Source organism: Cibotium barometz, chromosome 16, assembly GCF_041138505.1.
Source record: "Cibotium barometz isolate CiBa-2024 chromosome 16, ASM4113850v1, whole genome shotgun sequence".
Classification (NCBI taxonomy): domain Eukaryota; kingdom Viridiplantae; phylum Streptophyta; class Polypodiopsida; order Cyatheales; family Cibotiaceae; genus Cibotium; species Cibotium barometz.
The window spans coordinates 50,092,706-50,113,447 of NC_141061.1; the positions used below are offsets into that span (position 1 = coordinate 50,092,706).

General features: G+C 42.7%; 1 protein-coding gene across 2 annotated transcripts; it reads right to left on the minus strand.

The window, feature by feature from the left end:
- Positions 1 to 15,848: 15,848 nt before the first annotated feature.
- Positions 15,849 to 19,024, minus strand: LOC147630707 (silicon efflux transporter LSI2-like). 2 transcript variants are annotated; one of them, XM_086810038.1, is made up of 4 exons: positions 18,921 to 19,024; positions 16,855 to 18,264; positions 16,536 to 16,725; positions 15,849 to 16,292 (listed from the first exon to the last, which is right to left on the minus strand). In XM_086810038.1, the coding sequence occupies exons 2-4, from the start codon at positions 18,136 to 18,138 to the stop codon at positions 16,045 to 16,047; spliced, it is 1,722 nt and encodes a 573-aa protein (XP_086666164.1). In that variant the 5' UTR covers positions 18,139 to 18,264; positions 18,921 to 19,024; the 3' UTR covers positions 15,849 to 16,044. The 2 variants fall into 2 exon arrangements, with proteins under 2 accessions (XP_086666164.1, XP_086666163.1); XM_086810037.1 differs by having other exon boundaries at positions 15,849 to 16,304.
- Positions 19,025 to 20,742: the final 1,718 nt, after the last annotated feature.

The following is a 20,742-nucleotide window of genomic DNA, read 5'->3' on the forward strand; positions in this document are numbered from 1 at the left end:
TACATATATCCATGTAAGGTGGGGATGTAGAAGATGTTGCTGTGAATGATGATTGGTCCCTTGCCAACTTACGTGACTACTTAGTTCTTCGATTCTCACTGATTGCAGAAAAGGACTATAGGAATGAGGAGGAAGACTTACTCTTGGATCTACAAATGGGCAACATCGGCAATTCTTTCGTGAGCTCGGACATGGTTTTGGTCCTTCTGTTACAAGAGGGTGTGGCGAAAGAAAGTGGAAAGGAAAAAGAAAAGGGCAAAGCAAAGCTAATGGAGCAGGTCCAAGAGACCCATGCTGAGGAAGAGAATGTTACAGAACAATGGGAGGCCTCAATGGCATTGGTGGCTCTACAAGAGAATGTCCCTGAGGAGGTTCCGGAACTAGTTCTAGAGGGCGATGAAGTACTTGAGGAGGTCCCAGACCTTGTTGTCATGTCTTTGCATCCAATCATTATTGATGGGAAAGAATTTTTGTTTCTGGATGACATTGCCAAGACACTCGGGTTTCGCGAGGATGAGGCGCTGTCTATTATTGCCGTGAATGCTGGGGGTCAAGACAAAGGGAAAGTGAAAATCTCTTTTGAAGATGACAACCTCACAAAAGCGCTTGCATACGATATTGGTAGCAGTTCCTTGGAAGATGTAATGGCCAAAGTGCTCGTTGAAATAAAGCAAGATGTGCAATTCTATGAGAGCGTAGCTTCCTTTGAACCACACATGCCCTTGGTTGCTGGCGATGCTCAAGACCAAGGAAGCATAAACTTGACAAATGAGAAACTAGTTGCAAGTGACGATGCAACTGAGGTATGTATTGGCTCCTGACAGGCTTTTGACGTGACCATTGAATTATAAGCTTTTTGGAGGGAAAAAATATTTTTATCATACATATTGGTTGGGTGGTGTTTTTTTCACCAAAATGTAAAAAAATAAAAAATAAAAATTTTCACTTTTTGGGACTCACCTAAATACGAGAATGTTTTACTGATGTGGAAGGGAGATATGGTGGGAGTTAATGAGAAAGGAGATTTCAAACTGACAAGAAAGATTCAATTTATAGAGAGTGAAGATTAAAAATTCAAAAAGTAAGAGAGAAAGTATGAGAAAAGTCAAAAAGTAAGAGAGAGAGTGAGAATATTCCCTTTAAAAAGTGAAACTAGGGGGTATGGCTGATGTGGCAAGGCAAAAAATAGGGGTCATCATAGCCTTTGTCTCCCTTAACCCTAGCTTTTTAAGCTCTAATCCCTTAAAATTAGGAATCCTTATTTGGGTCCAAAAAATTCCTAATGTAATAGCATGTATCGGATGCACGCCAATAAGATTCACATGTTTAAGTAACACCCGGCATGCATTGAGAGCTTTGAGTGCATGCATTGAGAGCTTTGAGTGCATGCCCATAGCTATCGGCATGCTTAGGTAGCACCTGGTATGCATTGGGATGTCTCAGTGCATGCCAATAGCTTTTGCCATCATGCTTAGGTAGCACCCGCCGGCACGCATTGGGACGTCTTAGTGCATGCCGATAGCTTTCGCCATGCTTAGGTAGCACCTGGCATGCATTGGGAGCATCCAGTGCATGCTGGTAGCTATCGACGTGCTTAGATAGTACGTGGCATGCATTGGGAGGTCCCGGTGCATGCCGGTTGCTACCGGCATGCACTCGTGTGAGTTGGGACAATTCACCAGTGGTTGTGCGGAGTAGTGGTATGGAGCAGAAGTGCAACCAGAGGTGATATGTAATAAGGAACAAGGTTTCAAGAGTGGCATCTATGCAAATACAACTTCTACGATTGGTTATGTGCACAAGATAGGGTCTACGTTTGTTATTGTTGCTTGTTTTCTGAAATTTCAGCATGGACAAAGTGTCATGTTCTAGCCCTGTTTTCTCTCTACTACTGGAAGTGATATATGAAAAGATGCAGGGGGGAAGAGAGCTGGAGCTCTTGCAAGCACACTCACACTCACAAAACCCTAATAGAGAACACACAAGGTGAGAGGCTGAAAATCTTCTTCTTCTTCACTCAACACTCAACACACCATATACAAGATAAGAGTACACACAATATGAAAGGTACTCAACCAAATACATACACGGGTTCTCTATAGTGTGAACCCAACTAAATGAGCTGGCACTATAACTATGCCAGTCTCTAGAATGGCTGTCACATAGCCTGTCATCCCACTGGCCGCATATCACCCATGATCTCACCAACCATGCCAGTGGTGTAAGTGTGGGGCCTATCAGTGTCCACCACCTCACTAGAGCTCGATATCTTAACACTCCCCCTTGAGCTCAACTCCATCTCATGTACACCAAGTGAAGCCCTGAATCTGCGGAGCTTCTCTGTACCCAATGCTTTGGTGAAGATGTCAGCTACCTGATCCTCTGTGCTGACATAAACAAGGTCAAGGTCTCCTGCCAAGACCTTCTCTCTGACGAAATGGTAGTGGACCTCTATATGCTTCGTGGTGCGAGCATGAAAGACTGGGTTCCTGGCCAACTGTATATTGCTAATGTTGTCACAGAAAATGACAACTTGTCTATCCACTGATAGACCCAAATTTGCAAGTAGCTTTCTTAATTAAGCTACCTCACATGCTGCCATAGCAGCTCCTCTGTACTCGGCCTCTGTACTGGATAGAGCAACCATAGGCTGCTTCTTGCTAGTCCAAGTCACAGTGAAAACATGAATCCACTGGTAGATCTTCTATCTGAGATACTACCAGCCCAATCAGCATCTGTGTACCCATGTACACATATCTCTGTCCCAGTCTCATAGAATAGTCCACAATGCATAGTAGACCTTACATACCTCAGTATGCGTCTCACTGCATCCAAATGCGATTTTCGTGGAACCTGCATAAACTGACTCACCAACCCAATAGCATAGCTCAAATCTGGTCTGGTGATCGTCATGTAGATCAAACTTCCTACTATGTGCCTATACATAGTAGGATCCTCCAAGATCTCTCCTAAATCTGCATTCAACTTGCCATTCTGATCCAATGGCACGGAAATAGGCTTACAGCCTGTCATACCATACTTGGACAACATGTCCAAGCCATACTGTCTCTACAGTAATCCAATACCATGTGGTGACCTAATCACCTCAACGCCCAAGAAATATCTGAGCTCCCCTAGATCCTTCATCTCAAACTTCTGTCTAAGCAAGATCTTTACATCAAAGATCTCTGCATCATGGTCCCCCGTAATGATCAAGTCATCTACATAGATGACAACAAGCACAACCCCTCTATCACCATGTCTCACATACAGCGAGAAATCTGCATTGGCTACATGAAAGCCAATAGTGACAAGATATTCAAAAATCTTGTCAGACCATGCTCTTGGTGCTTGTTTTAAGCCATACAAGGCTTTCTTCAACCTGCAAACATGCTCGGGGGGTGCTATCGACAAGCGTCAGTAGCACCTGAGAGCTAATGGCATGCACCGGGAGCTCCCAATGCATGCTAGTAACTACTACTAGTATGCTTAAGTAGCATCCAGCATGCATTGAGAGCTTTGAGTACATGTTGGTAGCTATCGACATGCTTAGGTAGCACCCCATATGCATTGGGAAGTCTCAGTGCATGTGGATCACTTTTGCCATGCTTAGGTAGCACCCGACATGCATTGGGAGCTTCCAGTGCATGCCAGTAGCCATCGCAGTGCTTAGGTAGCACCCGGCATGCATTGGGAGGTTCCAGTGCGCATGCCGCTAACTAATAGCATGCAATCATGAGTTGGGACAATTCACCAGTGGTTGCGGAGTAGTGGTATGGAGAAGACGTGCAACAACCAAAGGTGATATGTAATAAGGAACATGATTTCGAGAGTGGCATCTTTGAAAATACAACTTCTACGATTGGTTACATAGAGAAGATATGGTCAAGGTTTAGTATTGTTGTTTTTTTCTAAAATTTCAGCATGGCCAAAGTGTCATGTTCCAGCCCTATTTTCTCCCTACTAGAAGTGATATAGGCCACACGGTCTTGTGTGGAGTATTTCCATATATTGTTCTCTAATCGTACCAGATCTCATAAGATTTTGACATCACGAGGCAAGTGTTTGCAGGGGTGAAAATTGCCTAGTTGGCCACTCCTGCAATTTTAATCTACATAAGGGCCCAGTGGATCTTATTGACTTTTGGAGGCCTTCCTCTGGGGTTATTCACATGAAAGTTCATGTGAGGGTGTAAGACATGCCTATGGATAGATCTAAATAGTTTTCATCACTTTTGGGTCTACTGATGAGAAGGTGCAACAATGGAGTTAGTGTCTCGTCCAAGTGTCTAAAGATGCTAAAGCTGCGGATATGTTTGTGAACTTATGAAGGGGTCACTGAGGGAATTTTGAGTTGGGGCTTGATGTACGGGTAAACAGAACTACTCCTGTCAAGTTTTTGTGGATTTGGACAAGTGGAAGTGGTATTGGGCCACTCTGTAGTAGGTGAAGACAGTTTTGGACTGTTTTGGGTTGTTTCTTCCAAGTAGCCACTTTTCTGAGGAAACCACTGGGTTATAGCATAGGAACGCCAAGAACTTGACTTGGGATAATGTTTTTTAGTAGCTATCGGCCTGCTTAGGTAGCACCCGGTATGCATTGGGAGGTCTCGATGCATGCTGATAGCTTTCAACATGCTTAGGTAACACCCAACATGAATTGGGAGCTTCCAGTGCATGCCAATAGCTATCAGTGTACTTAGGTAGCACTTGGCATGCATTGGGAGGTCTTGGTGCATTATGCTGGTAGCTACCAAAGTATGTTGATAACTATCGACATGCACTCTCGAAGCTCCCAATGCATGTTGGGTAGCTATCCACTTGCTTAGGTAGCACCCGAGCACCCGAGCCGGTATGCATTGGGAGGTCTCGGTGCATGATGTTGATAGCTTTTATCATGCTTAGGTAGCACTCGGCATGCATTGGGAGCTACCAGTGTATGTCAGTAGATATCGACATACTTAGGTAGCACCTAGCATGCATTGGGAAGTGTCGGTGCATGCCGATAGCTTTTGGCATGCTTAGGTATCTACTGGCATGCTCAGGTTGTACCAGCATGCTTAGGTAGGACGGTGCATGCATTGGGAGTTCTAAGTGCATGTCGATAGCTACCAGCAAGTCTTAGTAGCACCCGGGAGCTAATGGCATGCACCAAGAGCTCCGAACGCATGTCAGTAGCTACCGGCATGCTTAGGTAGCACGCCTGACATGCATTGGGAAGTCCCATTGCATGCCATTAGCTCTTGGGTGCTACTGACACTGACAGTAGCTATCGACATGCTTAGGTAGCACCCAGCATGCATTGGGAGGTCTCGGTGCATGCTAGTAGGCTATCGGCATGCTTGAGTGGTATGTGTATCTATTTACTATTAAAGCATGTGTTAGGAGCTACCGTCATGCATTGACAGCTCTATTGGCATGCTTGGGTAGCACCCAGTAGGACCTCTCATGCATTGGAAGCTCTGAGTGCATGCTCAAGATGTACCGGCATGCTTAGGCAAAACCCCGTGGGCATTGGGAGCTCCGAGTGCATGCCGGTAGCTACTGCAAGTGTCAGTAGCACCCGAGAGCTAATGGCATGCACGCATGCCAGTAACTACTGGCATGTTTAAGTAGCACCTGGCATGCATTGAGAGTTTCGAGTGCATGCCGGTAGCTATCGACATGCTTAGGTAGCACCCAGTATGCATTGGCAGGTCTCAGTGCATGCCGATAGCTTTCGCCATGCTTAGGTAGAACCCGGTATGCATTGGGAGCATCGAGTGCATGCTGGTAGCTATCGGCATACTTAGGTAGCACACGGCATGCATTGGGAGGTCCCGGTGCATGCCAGTAGCTACTAACATGCACTCGTGAGTTGGGACAATTCACCAGTGGTTGTGCGAAGTAGTGGTATGGAGGAGCAGAAGTGCAACCAGAGGTGATGTGTAATAAGGAACAAGGTTTGGAGAGTAGCATCTATGCAAATACAACTTCTACAATTGGTTAAGTACAGAAGATAGGGTCTAGGTTTGGTATTGTTGCTTGTTTCCAAAATTTCAGCATGGCCAAAGTGTCTTGTTCCAACCGTGTTTTCTCTCTACTGGAAGTGATATAGGCCACACGATCTGGTCTGGAGTATTTCCATATACTGTTCTCTAGTCATACCAAATCTCATAAGATTTTGACATTAGGAGGAAGTGTTTGGAGGGGTGAGAATTGCCTAGTTGGCTACTCCTTCAGTTTTGAACTCCATAAGGCCCAGTGGATCTTATTGACTTTCGGAGGCCTTCCTCTGGGGTGATTCACATGAAACTTGATGTGAGGGTGTGAGACATGCCTATGGACAGATCTAATCAGTTTTCATCACTTTTGGGTCTAGTGAGAAGGTGCAATAGTGGAGTTAGTGTCTAGTCCAAGAGTCTGAAGATGCTAAAGCTACGGACATGTTTGTGAACTTATGAAGGGGTTACTAAGGGGTTTTATTGTATAGGTAAACAAGAGGTAGGGAGCCACTCCTATCAAGTTTTTGTGGATTTGGACAAGTGGAAGTGGTATTGTGCCACTCTGTAGTAGGTGAAGACAGTTTTTGGACTATTTTGGGTTGTTTCTTCCAAGTAGCCCACTATTATGAGGAAACCATTGGGTTATAGCACATGCATGCCAAGAGCTTTAGTTGGGATAGTGCTTTGTAGTAGCTATCGGCATACTTAGGTAGCACCCGGGTGGGAGGTCTCGGTGCATGCCAATAGCTTTCAGCAAGCTTAGGCAATACTACCCAGCATGCATTGGGAGCTTCCAATGCATGCCGGTAGCTATTGGCATACTTAGGTAGCACCTGGCATGCATTGGGAGATCTCAGTGCATGCCAGTAGCTACTAGTGCATGCCGGTAGCTATCGGCGTGCTTAGGTAGCACCCTGTATGCATTGGGAGGTCTTTGTGTATGTCGATAGCTTTCAGTATGCTTAGGTACCACACCCGGCATGCATTGGGAGCTTCGAGTGCATGCCGGTAGCTATTGACATGCTTAGGTAGCACTCGGCATGCATTGGGTAGTGTCAATACATGCCAATAGCTTTCGACATGCTTGGGTAGCACCCGACATGCGCTTAGGTTTCTACCACCATGCTCAGGTTGTACTAGCATGCTTAGGTAGGACCTCGCATGCATTGGGATCTCCGAGTGCATGCCGTTAGCTATCGGCAAGCGTCAGTAGAACCCGGGAGCTAATGGCATGCACTGAGAGCTCCCAATGCATCTCAGTAGTTGTCGGCATGCTTAGGTAGTGTGCTCGGCATGTATTGGCAACTCTCGTGCATGCCATCAGCTCCCGGGTGCTATTGACGCTTGTTGGTAGCTATTGGCATGCATTGGGAGGTCCTGGTGCAAGCATCCATAGCACCTGGGAGCTAATGGCATGCACTGAGAGCTCCCAATGCATGCCAGTAACTACTAGCATGCTTGAGTAGCACCCAACATGCATTGAGAGCTTCGAGTGCATGTCAGTAGCTATCAGCGTGCTTATGTAGCACCTAGTATGCATTAGAAGGTCTCAGTGCATGCCCATAGCTTTTGCCATGCTTAGATAGCACCCAGCATGCATTGGGAGCTTCCAGTGCATGCCGATAGCTATCGGCGTGCTTAGGTAGCACCCAGCATGCGTTGGGAGGTTCTGGTGCATGTCGGTAGCTACCGGCATGCCCTCATGAGTTGGGACAATTCACCAGTGGTTGTGCGAAGTAATGGTATGGAACAAAATTACAACCAGAGGTGATATGTAATAAGGAACAGGGTTTTTGGAGTGGAATATATGCAAATACAACTTCTACGATTGATTAAGTACAGAAGATAGGATCTAGGTTTGGTATTGTTGCTTGTTTCTGAAATTTCATTATGGCCAAATTGTCCTATTCCAACCCTATTTTCTCTCTACTGGAAGTGATATAGGCCACACCGTCTGGTGTGGAGTATTTCCATAAACTTTTCTCTAATCATACCAGGTCTCATAAGATTTTGACATCACGAGGTAGGTGTTTGCAAGGATGAAAATTGCCTAATTTGGCAACTTCTACAGTTTTGAACTACATAAGGCCCAGTGGATCTTATTGACTTTTGAAGGCCTTCCTATGGGGTGATTCACATGAACGTTGATGTGAAGGTGTGAAACATGCCTATGGATAGATCTAAATAGTTTTCATTACTTTTGGGTCTACTGATAAGGTGCAACAGTGGATTAGTGTTTGGTCCAAGTGTCTGAGATGCTAAAACTATGGACTTGTTTGGGAACTTATGAAGGAGTTACTAAGGAAATTTTGAGTTGGGGCTTATTGTACAAGTAAACAAGAGGTAGGGAACTACTCCTATTATGTTTTTTGTGGATTTGGACAAGTGGAAGTGGTATTGGGCCACTCTGAAGTAGGTGAAGACAATTTTTGGACTGTTTTGTGTTGTTTCTTCCACTATTTTGAGGAAACCACTGGGTTATAGCTCACGCATGCCAAGAAATTGAGTTGGGATAGTGTTTTGTAGTAGCTATCGTCATGCTTAGGTAGCACCCCCGATATACATTGGGAGGTCTCGGTGCATGCCAATAGCTTTTAGCATACTTAGATAGCACTGGGCATGCATGGGAGCTTCTAGTGCATGCCGGTAGCTATCGACGTACTTAGGTAGCACCCGGCATGAATTGGGAGGTCGGTAGATCTAGTGCATGCCAGTAGCTATCGACATGCTTAGGTAGTCCCCGTATGCATTAGGAGGTCTCAGTGCATGTCAATAACTTTCAGCATGCTTAGGTAGCACCCGGCATTCATACATTGGGAGCTTCTAGTGCATGCCGGTAGCTATTGACGTGCTTAGGTAGTACCCGGCATGCATAGGGAAGTGTTGGTGCATGCCCATAGCTTTCGACAAGCTTGGGTAACACCCGGTATGCTCATGTTAAACCAGCATGCATTGGGTGCTCCGAGTGTATGCCGGCAGCTCTACCGACAAGCATCAGTAGCACCCGAGAGCTAATGGCATGCACAGAGAGCTCCCAATGCATGTCAGTAATAGCTACCAGCATGCTTAGGTAGCACCCGACATGCATTGGGAACTACCGGTGCATGCCATTAGCTTTTGAGTGCTAGTGACGTTTGTCGGTAGCTATCGATGTGCTTAGGTAGCACCCGACATGCATTGGGAGGTCCCAATGCATGCCAGTAGAGCTACTGCCATACTTAAGTGATATGTGTTTCTATTTACTATTAAAGCATGCATTAGGAGCTACTATCATGCATTGACAGCTCTATTGACATGCTTGGGTACCCCACATGCTTAGGTATCTACCGGCATGCCGGATGCTTGGGTAGCATCCGGCATGCTTAGGTATCTACCGGCATGCTTAGGTATCTATCGGCATGCTCAGGTTGTACGGCATGCTTAGATAGGACCCCACATGCATTGGGAGCTCCAAGTGCATGCTCAAGTTGTACCGGCATGCTTAGGTGGGACCCTGCATGCATTAGGAGCTCCGAGTGCAGGCCGGTAGCTTACTGACAAGCATCAGTAGTAGCACCCAGGAGCTAATGGCATGCACCGGGAGCTCCCCAATGCATGCCAGTAACAGCTAGCATGCTTAAGTAGCACCCGGCATACATTGTGAACTTTGAGTGCATGATGCCGGTAGCTATCGGCATGCTTAGGTAGCTGCCGGAGGTCTCATTGCATGATGCCGATAGCTTTTGCCATGCTTAGGTAGCACCCGGCATGCATTGGGAGCTTCCATTGCATGCCGGTAGCTATTGGCATGCTTAGGTAACACCCGGTGTGCATTGGGAGGTCCTGATGCCTGCTAGTAGCTAACAGCATGTACTCGTGAGTCGGGACAATTCACTTGTGGTTATGTGGAGTAGTGGTATGTAGAAGAAGTGCAACCAGAGGTGATATGTAATAAGGAACGGGGTTTGGAGGGTGGTATCTATGCAAATACAACTTCTACAATTGGTTAAGTACAGAAGATGGGGTAGGGTCTAGGTTTGGTATTGTTGCTTGTTTCCTAAATTTCAGCAGGGTCAAAGTGCCTTGTTCCAGCCCTGTTTGCTCTATTGGAATGATATAGGCCACACGGTTTGGTGTGGAGTATTTCCATATATTGTTCTCTAATCATACCAGATCTCATAAGATTTTGACATCAAGAGACAGGTGTTTGAAGGCACTGCTGTGCAGTTTTGAACTGCATAAGGCCTAGTGGATCTTATCGACTTTTGCAGACCTTCCCCTGGGGTGATTTTCACATGAAACATGATGTGAGGGTGTGAGACATGCCTTTGGATAGATCTGAATAGTTTTCATCACTTTTGGGTCTACTGAGAAGGTGCAACAGTGGAATTATTGTCTGGTCCAAGTGTTAGAAGTTTCTAAAGCTGCGAACATGTTTGCAAATTGATGAAGAGATTACTAAGATAATTTTGAGTTGAGGCTTATTGTGCAGGTAAACAAGAGGTCAGGAACTACTCCTTTCAAGTTTGGTTTGATTTGGACAAGCGGAAGTGGTATTGGGCCACTTTGTAGTAGGTGAAGATAGTTTTTGGATTGTTTCATAGCACCCATGAGCTATTAGCGCACAAAGAGCTACGAAATGTCACTTGGGAGCTACTGGCATGTTTCAATAGCACCGGGAGCTACTTGCATGCACTGGAAGCTCCTAATGCATGCCAGTAGTAGCTACCATCATGCTTAGATAGAACCCGGCATGCATTGAAAGCTCCCAGTGCATGCTGGTAGCTATCAACTACTTAGGTAACACCCGGCATGCATTGGGAGATCCTAGTGCATGATGGAAGTTTCTACAAGCATGCTTTCTATGTACTTATAATTGACAAGCTTGATATATGTGATTCTTATCAATTTTTTCAAATTTTATTTCAGACTTTCCTCCACTATAGGTGTGGGCAACGAGTACGGACATCATGCCTACACCAATACCTACTACGCCTATACCACCACCGTCATCTACACATGTTGATAGTGCTAGGGCTAGCCACTCACCCATGCCTACACCATCGACAGCTATTCCCACCCTCCTAGATGTGCTACTTCATCTAGGAGGTCTACAGATGATGCGAATGATAGTACTACCTTTCAGCACACGGGTATCTCCATTTTGCCCACCAAGGAGATTATGTTTGATGATGTGGGTAGAGAGTTTCACAAGTGCATTAAAGAGTTAGCCTGCATTTATCTTGAGGATGTGCATATTATTTGGAGGTAGCCACATTTAAATACATTTAAAGAAAATATTACAATTTTGTTTTCTACATTAATTCAACTTACTCGTCATTGTTATCTAATGTTATTTGAATATAGAAACTTACTAGAGCAAAGAAAGAAAATGGTGGTGAATCAGTTGGAGGCGGAGTTCGGAGGTGGATGGAGTCATGCTCTTGTATTAAGAGATATGAGAGAGCTGATACGACATAGACGTGACAATGCCAGGTATGATTTTTAACTTGTATATGATTTAGCTCATTCATGTGGATTCTCTATATATGCTTTGTGTGGTTTATGCATATGCTTTAACTATTTTAGGTTGTATGCTTTAGAAGCTTTGTATGGTTTAGCTTTAAAAAATTAAAAATTTGTAAGCTTTATATGTATAAGTAACATAAATTTCTTTTTCTTTTTTTATTTGAGGACAACAATTTCTCGTAATGCACTATTAAATAATAGAAGTTAATAGTACATTCCTTACATTTGGCTTAGATGCCATGGACGAGGGGTTTTAATCTATTCCGTCAAAGTCACCCAAGACTTGCACTCAACGCCACCCATGCTCCATATGAATTTCATTCAATAAGAGGAATTTGGAGCACTCTTCCTCCATGAAAATAAAAATATATAATGATTAAAAATAAAGATAACAAAATCACTTACCTCAAGGCCCTCGATGGTCTTCCTTGAGCATACCAAGAGCTTCATCCACCAAGAAGTCTTCTACTTTGAATGTGAATTGTTCTGATCATCTGCAGTTGTCTGATGGGCAAACAGAGTGTATGAATCAGATTATAGTGTGTATGCTTCGTGCATATGTCTCTAGAAAATCATCATATTGAAAAAAATATCTTCCAATGATGGAATTTGCCTATAACAGTTTTAAATTTACGGCTATTATTTTTTAGTCCATGCATACTTATGTATGGGTATTAACCCAGGGCACCTATTGATGTTCGGTCTTAAGGACATCGAGCTTGATGCATCGAGGGATTTCTTGTGAGATATGTAGGAAATTCTGACCGAAGCTCGGGATTCTATCAGGAGTGCTCATGATAGGGCACGGTTTTATGCTGATAGGGGACGCTCATCTCGATCTTTTGAACCAGGAGCGTTGGTTTATTTTAATGTTCCTAAAGATTCTCAAACTTTGTCAATGGGAAAATGCTCGAATTTATCTCCTAGATATTGTGGTCCATTTTGAGTTATACATCGGATTGGCACGGTTGCGTATGAACTAAAACTACCTCCAATTGTTAGAGTTCATCCAGTCTTTCATATCGATAGATTGAAAGGGAAACTGGGAGGTGAGGATGACACAGTTACTCCTCAAGAACTTGTTGAAGTCGATGAATTATCCTATGTTCCACATGAACCTGATAAGGTATTTGAATTCAGGGAAAGGAAACTTTGTAGTAGACTAATCCCTGAGGTTAAAATAAGGTGGAAAAATAGGGAAATTGAGAATTCGACTTGGGAGTCGGTTGAGATTGTTCAGTACAGTTCTCCTTCTTTTCATTGCAAGAGTGCAATGTTTTGAGAGAGGGGAAGTATGTTATATGTACATTATGTGTGCTATGTTATATACACATTATGTGTGCATATACTAGGAGGCTAACCCACATTAGGCTTGTGAGCATGGGAGCATGGGAACAAGCTCTAGTGGAGCATGGGTTAGGACTAACCTTAAGGTTTAAGGTTAGGGTCAGGCATCCAAGGGTCACACATGAGGAATGGAAAGTCAAGAGTCACTTGAGGGCCCTCCTATATAATAGGGGCATGGGGCACACTCAAGGGGAGCTTGGAGGCTTGCTATGGTCTCTTGTGTAGAGGTCCATATCTACTCACCTACCATTTCACACTATAGCTGCCTAAAGTTTTTCCTAATGATAGCACATTTGCTCATAATTAAACCCTAGGGAGAGGTTAAGTTTGATTGCTGAAAATTAAGAGAAAAACTAGAATTTTACTTACAATACACAAAACTTGACTTTGGGAGAGCGGGATATAGTCTTCTAGCTCCAGCACACAAAAATTGAGGGGGTAGGAGTAGGAGGCAGTAAGAGAGAAGATTTGTTATGACAAAAAGAAACTCCGAAGGGATAGAGAAATAGGTGCATTTTTAAGCCATGAGGATAGAAAGAGAAGCCTCCAAACAACGGTCCACATTCAACAACATAATGATAGGTGGTGGGTGGTCTTACATGGAAAGCGGATGGTGGGAGGTGAGGGAAGAAGTATCCTACCATTTCGAGAAGGAGGTATGGAGGACATAAGGCTAAGAATGGCCAAGTAATCCCTTGAGTAAGTTTCCCAAGCAAGCCCCTTATTCATAAGGTCTAATTGACTAAGGTTACCCGAATGGTCACTTACATTACCCCAAAATTTCACCCCTCACAAAAATCACCAAGAATAATTTGCTTCAAATTTTTAAAAATAATTTACTATTTTTCTTTTCTTTCTTGCTAATGTACCATGCCCAACTGGAAATCAAGATTTACTACCATAACTCCCGATAATGGCCAGCTTAAGAAAATTTTTAGCTCTTTACTTAATAAAAAATTTATTGTCTAATATTTACACGACCATTTTTTTGTGAAATTTATAAATATCTATTATAATCTATCTTTGAGTCTTAAATAAAAAAGTAATATTATATCTTTTTATAATGTCCAACTTAAGAAATTTTCTAGCCTACTACCTGAGCAAAATTAATAAGCTCAATTTTTACAACATAGGAGTACAATAAAAGAAAATGACGAAGATCACTAATTTCGGAGAGGGGGGGACCTTACAATGTGTGTGTACACACACACACACACACACACACACACACACACACACACCATGTATTTGTAAAATGTGGTCATAGCTTCCACCATGTATTTGTAAAACGTGGTCATATCTTGTTTAAAGTCATTGGCATCTTCTTCGTTGAATGTCATTTTCTATAGACGTGTAGCAACCTTATTAAAGGCAATCCATACATTAGCCTTTGCAATTCTAGTCTCGCAATTATTACTACAATCTGGGATAACCATGTGTAACTTCCTCCATGCCTCATACTTCCAAGGTTGAAGAACTAATAAATGGCCTTCATGGTTCTTTGGTGGTGACAAAAATTTTCTAGCCTTGGCTCCACTAATATTTGGTTTGCATGGCACATTTTCACTTGTACCTAGCCTCTTCTGATCTTTCTTGATTTCCACTTTCCCTTTGTGTAGACCCACACATGAAAGAGCCTCCTCCACTCTCTTACACAAAGCTTGGGCCTCTGATGTTGGTTGTATCTTACATACGAAAAATATATATTCATAAACCAAAATTTTCACAATTCTATAGACGGTATGTAGTGTACGAGGATGAACTCGTGTTAAAGGAATGTTAAGTATAGGGTCCCACTTTGGATCCACTCTAACCGTTGTTCTGCCATCCCATATGTATTGATCACGAGTTGGTGCACCATCCTTCCTTGACCGTTGTTTTGCCATCCCATATGTATTGATCACGAGTTGGTGCACCATCCTTCCCAGTATACATATTCCATGCCTTTTTTTGTTCTTACCCTTTTTCCTTGAGCGCATGCAATACAAAGAAGTGAACTCTACATTTGTAGCATTTGAGACACCAAACATTCACTTTAGTGACTTAAGATCACCTGCAAGATGCTATTCCACTGAGTAGTTTCCAAAACCATCCATATGTAGAATTTCACTTGCTTTTTGATGCTGAACCACAATAGGAATCTCTGTTAGATTGAAAAACATCTTTAGGATCTCATGATCCTCTTTTGGAACCTCAAATGCTGCAAGCCACCAAATTTCATTTTCAGATTGAACACTGAAGTATTGAGGATCACCACTCTTTATGGAACGATCCAATGCCCTGTTTATCAATGTCAAACTTACTCTTTCTATCTTTTGATTCTTCACAATTCAATCTCATCAAATTTTAGTACAAATTTCAGTGTGCCATCACATTCCTTAACAAACATATCATAGAACTTCACCACTGCAGCTTGCAATTTGCACACATCCCACTAAAGACATAATTATTGTTTGCATTCAGATCGAAAGTTACTTCTTTAGCAAAATTCTTGAATACATGCAAGTGAACTATGTGTTTAGGCTCACCAATGCGTTCAAGGACATTATTGTTTGGATTCAGATCGAAAGTTACTTCTTTAGCAAAATTCTTGAATACATGCAAGTGAACTATGTGTTTAGGCTCACCAATGCGTTCAAGGAGGTATTGTTATTCAATTGTTGCCTTACTTTTCTAACACCAAAAGGGAATGGCAACAGAGTATTTGTAAAACGTGGTCATAACTTCTACCACCAACACTAGTATATATACATATATATAATATCACACACACACAACATCCACCAACACTAGTCCCTTCCTCCAACTGCCCCCCCTTCCCGCCCTCCTCTCTCTCTTACATAACATCCATAGTACACACACATAACCCACCTCTCTCTCTCTCTCTCTCTCTCTCTCTCTCTCTCACACACACACACGGCTCACCCACACAGCACACACGTACACCCAGCTAAAAACCAAGGTAATTTAAAGCACTTAACTTTATAGAATATCAAATGAAACCATGATAAACTGTACAAAATCCCGCATCCACGCACGTTGTGTATTTTTACATGAAGATGGATGGCCAATCATTGGCAAGTAGTGGTTTATATTAGGCTCTGAAGGGGAAGCCTGATTACTACTAATTAACCCCACCCTGCCAATGGTGCCATTTTGAAAATGAGATTCACCCATGCTTTAGGGAAAATTGGTTGCAGAACTAGATTAACCGCCTTGTATTAAGGGAAGGCCAACTGCAACTATCAATAGGGTGGAAGGGAACCCAAATCTTAGGTGTCTATAAAATGAGAGGTTGTATTGAGCCGTCCTGGCCTGCTCACATACAATAAGGTTCGCTGCAGATCCTACCAAAGTTAGGTTTCCTGCAATTGTGCTTGCCCATGCCAGGATCAGCCATGCTTTTGTCACACTCACCCCCGATAAAGCTGCAGATGATGCTGCTATCTTCGGCCCTAGCAGCAACACTTCAATGAAGGGGGTGGTAAAATCTTAAAGAAAAATCAGCTTCTTGATATAACAAGCTGTAGGAACTTGAAACAAAAAATCTTACATAAATGGTAACCTAATTAACCATTCTTAATTGTTAATTATCTAGTCTTAAGCGCATTGCATGATCGAGGTTTTGATTGTAATGATTACTTATAATCAAGAGAAGATATCTCCATCATGCCACAGGACAAGGGCATAAAGCTCACCTGTTGGAACATTTGAAGCAACATTAGATAGAAGAATGATCACGGCCGCAAGGATAGCAACACCGCTTGCATGATTGATGCGAGCATATGGTTCCATAGAATTCCAAAATGCCTCTGGTACTCCTGTCTGATTGAATCCATCCACTGTTATGAACATTCCCGAGAAGAAAACAAGAAGAGAATATGAAACCTGCACAAAAGAGAGGGTTATTATCAGTTATCACAATTACTAGCAGCCATTCGCATTGATCATTTAATGAATTCAGGTGGTCTTTTTAAACACCAATCCTATGATCCAAAAATTTGACGAAGATTTGACCTTATTGAGAGTTTCTCCAGCATCAGTGAAGTCGAGCACGATGAGTGAGATTGCAGCAGATAGTGCACTCCAGGAGAGGTTGAGGCCAGCAAGAAGGGCTGACAGCATACCAAGGATTACAAGGTAGACACAAGGCTTCCACATAACCTTTTTCCATGTCTTGATAGCCCTCATGTAGCTGTGGTGACTTTGGAAAGACGGCGGAGATTCACATGGAGGCGGCGACCTTGGATGATCAGAGCCTATGCTCCGAATCTCTCTCTCGGACGTTGACCCTATTGATGCATTCACAAGTTGAAGCGAGCTCACATACTCTTCCGGAAATGTCCTCCTGCTGTTATGTGTAGTACATTGATGGCTCAGCTCTTTCATGCCATCCGAAACCATGCTGTTTACATCCGTGTTTCTATCATGAGTACCTTGTGTGTAATCAGGACTTGGGTAGATGTTCCTAGTGTTGTCAACATGCTCACCTAGGTCATGGGCTAGGCTCTTGTCTTCGGCAAAACCTGAAGACCGGCAGCTTTGGAACAGATCTGGCTCATCAAGGCTGCTTAATTTCACCTCTCTCTCATCTTGTACATCTGAGCTAGGGTGGTTGTGCACCTCAATCTCAAAGACGTCGATGGCGTTGATCTGGGCATCAGCTAGCTCTACCTTGGAGAGCTGTTTCCAGTACATGCCAAGCAGAAGCCCTGTGTTGACGGTGACTCCGGCCAACATGGCCGGGAGTATACCGACAGTGAATTTCGCAAAAGAGATTTTGCTTTGGATGGCAATGACAAGGTTCTGGGGGTTGCCAATGGGCGTGGCCGAGGAGCCGAGGTTGGCACTGGATGCGAGGGCAAGAAGAAAAGGCTCTGGGGGCAAGCCTTTCTCTCTACAAAGGCTCAAGACGAATTTAGTAAACAAAACACAGCAGGTGTCATTGGTGAAGATGGCACTTGATAGGGCAATCAAGAAGGAGAGACGGCAGAGAAGGTCCTTACCACCTTTACATTTCCAAGTGAGCAAGAAATCCAGGTATCTAAACATATCAGCTCTCTCCAGGTACACACTGACCACCATTGTCCCAAACAGAAGCCCTAAGATAGGTAGGTTTATGGATTGATAGGCTTCATCTGGAGAGTTTACTTGGAAAACCACCATGAGAGCAGCCCCCACTATTGCTCCTGCTGTCCTGCCTATCGGAAGGCCCGGGAATGTCGGGAAAGTTGCCATCACCCAAAACACGAGAAATGCAAAGCTCCCCAACACCACACTTCTTGTTGATGCTAATGCCATGCTGGTTAATTACGAGTAGCTCGACCGTGCCGATCATCAATTACTGCAATTCAGCTGCTTTGATCTTGCTTCGTCGATTGCGTTCAGTTGCGTCACTAAATCAGCAAGATTAGGGCTGTAGAGCGCCTGCAAATGAAGGGTACGTTAGGATAAAAATGAAGATAAATGTTCAGAGCAGATTTGGAAGACAAGATTGATTACTAGCGAGGGGACAATTTAAGTATATATCACACAACAGACACAACACCCTCCCAACACTTCTCTCTCTCTTTCTCGCTCCCATACACACACATAACCCGGTGTCTCTCTCTCAGCTCTCACACACACGGTTCACCCACACAGTATACACGTACACCCAGCTATTACATTCATCTTTCTCTCTCTCTCTCTCTCTCTCTCTCTCTCTCACACACACACACACACACACACACACACAGTACACATACACACGCACACCCACACCCACACCGCTGAGCAGTGAGAGGGTCTAAGAAATCAGGGTTACTCGAGTCAATATCTCTTGTAAAGTACGATGAGGGTTAAGTACACGCAATGAAGTCAGTCTCTCTCTCTCTCTCTCTCACACGCGCGCGCGCGCACGCACGCAACGTGCACACTGCAGTCTGCAGACAGTACTGCATATACTGCAAAGTTTATACGAAGGTTTTGCGCTTTAAAACGAAGACTCGAGGGAATAAAAAACGGACTGGTTCAGCACAAAATATAATAATAATCATGAATCCTGTATGGCATGCAACGCTAACAGAAACAGATCAACTCACTTTTTCTTTTGTCCGTTTATTTTCCCTCATCAGCTGCTCATTTCATCCCGCAATCATAATTCTGATCAGGATTCTTATTACACCTCCCGCAGTAAATTAAATATAAATTAAATATCTAATGCTTTAGAACCAGAGCATTAAACGTTGTCTGCATGAATATACATCCAGATTCCATTCAGTTGCATTAACGTAAATTATACCACAATAATACACACAATTCATTATTAGCATGCGTGAATTATGATCATTTATAATTGTTTCCGCTATTTCCCATTAACCTTGCGAAATTATCGGCATAATTAGGCTTCCAAAATAGGTCAACGTGGCCACAAGCTTGTGAAAGTACGTGGCATTTTGTGCATGGCACGCATAAAACAAAACATAATAAAATTACGAGAGAGTTTCTTGAGCTATTTTAGCTTAGGTCATCCCCATGCTCATCATCACTAGTGCCAAACTATGCCAGTTATATTGACCAAACGTAATGATGAGAAAAACTCATTGCATCAGTTTTGCTGGAATATTATATATATAATGTTAAGCCACACTAAGCAATGAATGATAGGTTATTGGGTTTTTTTAAAAAAATAATCTAAAATATATATTAATAAGCCTCCTAATCATTGGTATCAATAATTTAGCTAATAAGTTAGCACATTATTTCAATATATGTATTATATATAAAGATCATTCACTGTTTACTAGTTTTAATATAGATATACACATATAAAAATTATGATGTCTCCTGGTTATAGTTTTTTTTTTTGAAATGACTGGAATTATAGTTATTTTTGTTATTGCATGATTAACCACTCATAAGCTTTTGCATAAAATCAACGTGAATAGATAGAATTAGTCATTGTTAAACATTGCTAGTTTTGTTGATATCGCTTGATTAACCATAATAATTAGTTCAAGTCCTTTACGACCCGAAATTAGCTGTTATGTGACTGGGTTAGAGCTCCAAATTAGGAAGTTGTTAGAGCTACCTGATATTGAGATTGATGTTATTCCATGATCAGTAGGCGTGAACGGCCTGAAAACAGGTAGATTACCCCATTGAAAACCAGTTTAATACCCCCATGCGCCATCCTTCTAGCTGCTATGCCACAGATTAAGGGATTTAATTTATATTAGGCTATGGAAGATAATATTAATATGGAATTTTTACTAAATGGAGGTGTGTGTGTGGCGGCGTCAAGCTTGTGTCAATTTATAGGGATACGGCTACGCCTATCATAATCGCAAACTAGAGAATCTTTAATTTTTCGGGGAGGGCCCCGATTCAAATTTCAGAGGGGAAGCGGATGACACACGACGCATCGCTCTTGTCGGCCACCGGCAAGGGAATGAGATCTTTTAACATCAACTATAAAGAGTGAAAACACAACCTCTCGTAGTGCTCCATTTAGATCAGCGCTTAATTCTTCTAAAGTTCCATTCCTGGACACCTCGCCCGACACTAAAGGTTCTCTAGAAAACATTTTTCCCAACAATTCCAAAAAAAACCTTCAACCTCGAATTTCTGCAGGTTTTCCCCTAAATTTTAAAGGTTTTTAGTAAAATTATAACTAAAATCTTTTAAATTTTGCAGATTTTTGTGAATTGCTCTTTTGAAATTTGAAGGCTATTTTTCAAAATTTGACATTCACCTGACACTAAACCTCGTTTTTTCATGAGCACTACCCCACACACACACACACTTAAATATATATATATATATATATATATATATATATATATATATATATATACATAAACACATTTATATATACATGTACAAGTCTTGCCCATTATGCATTTTAGCATACAATTGTATTAC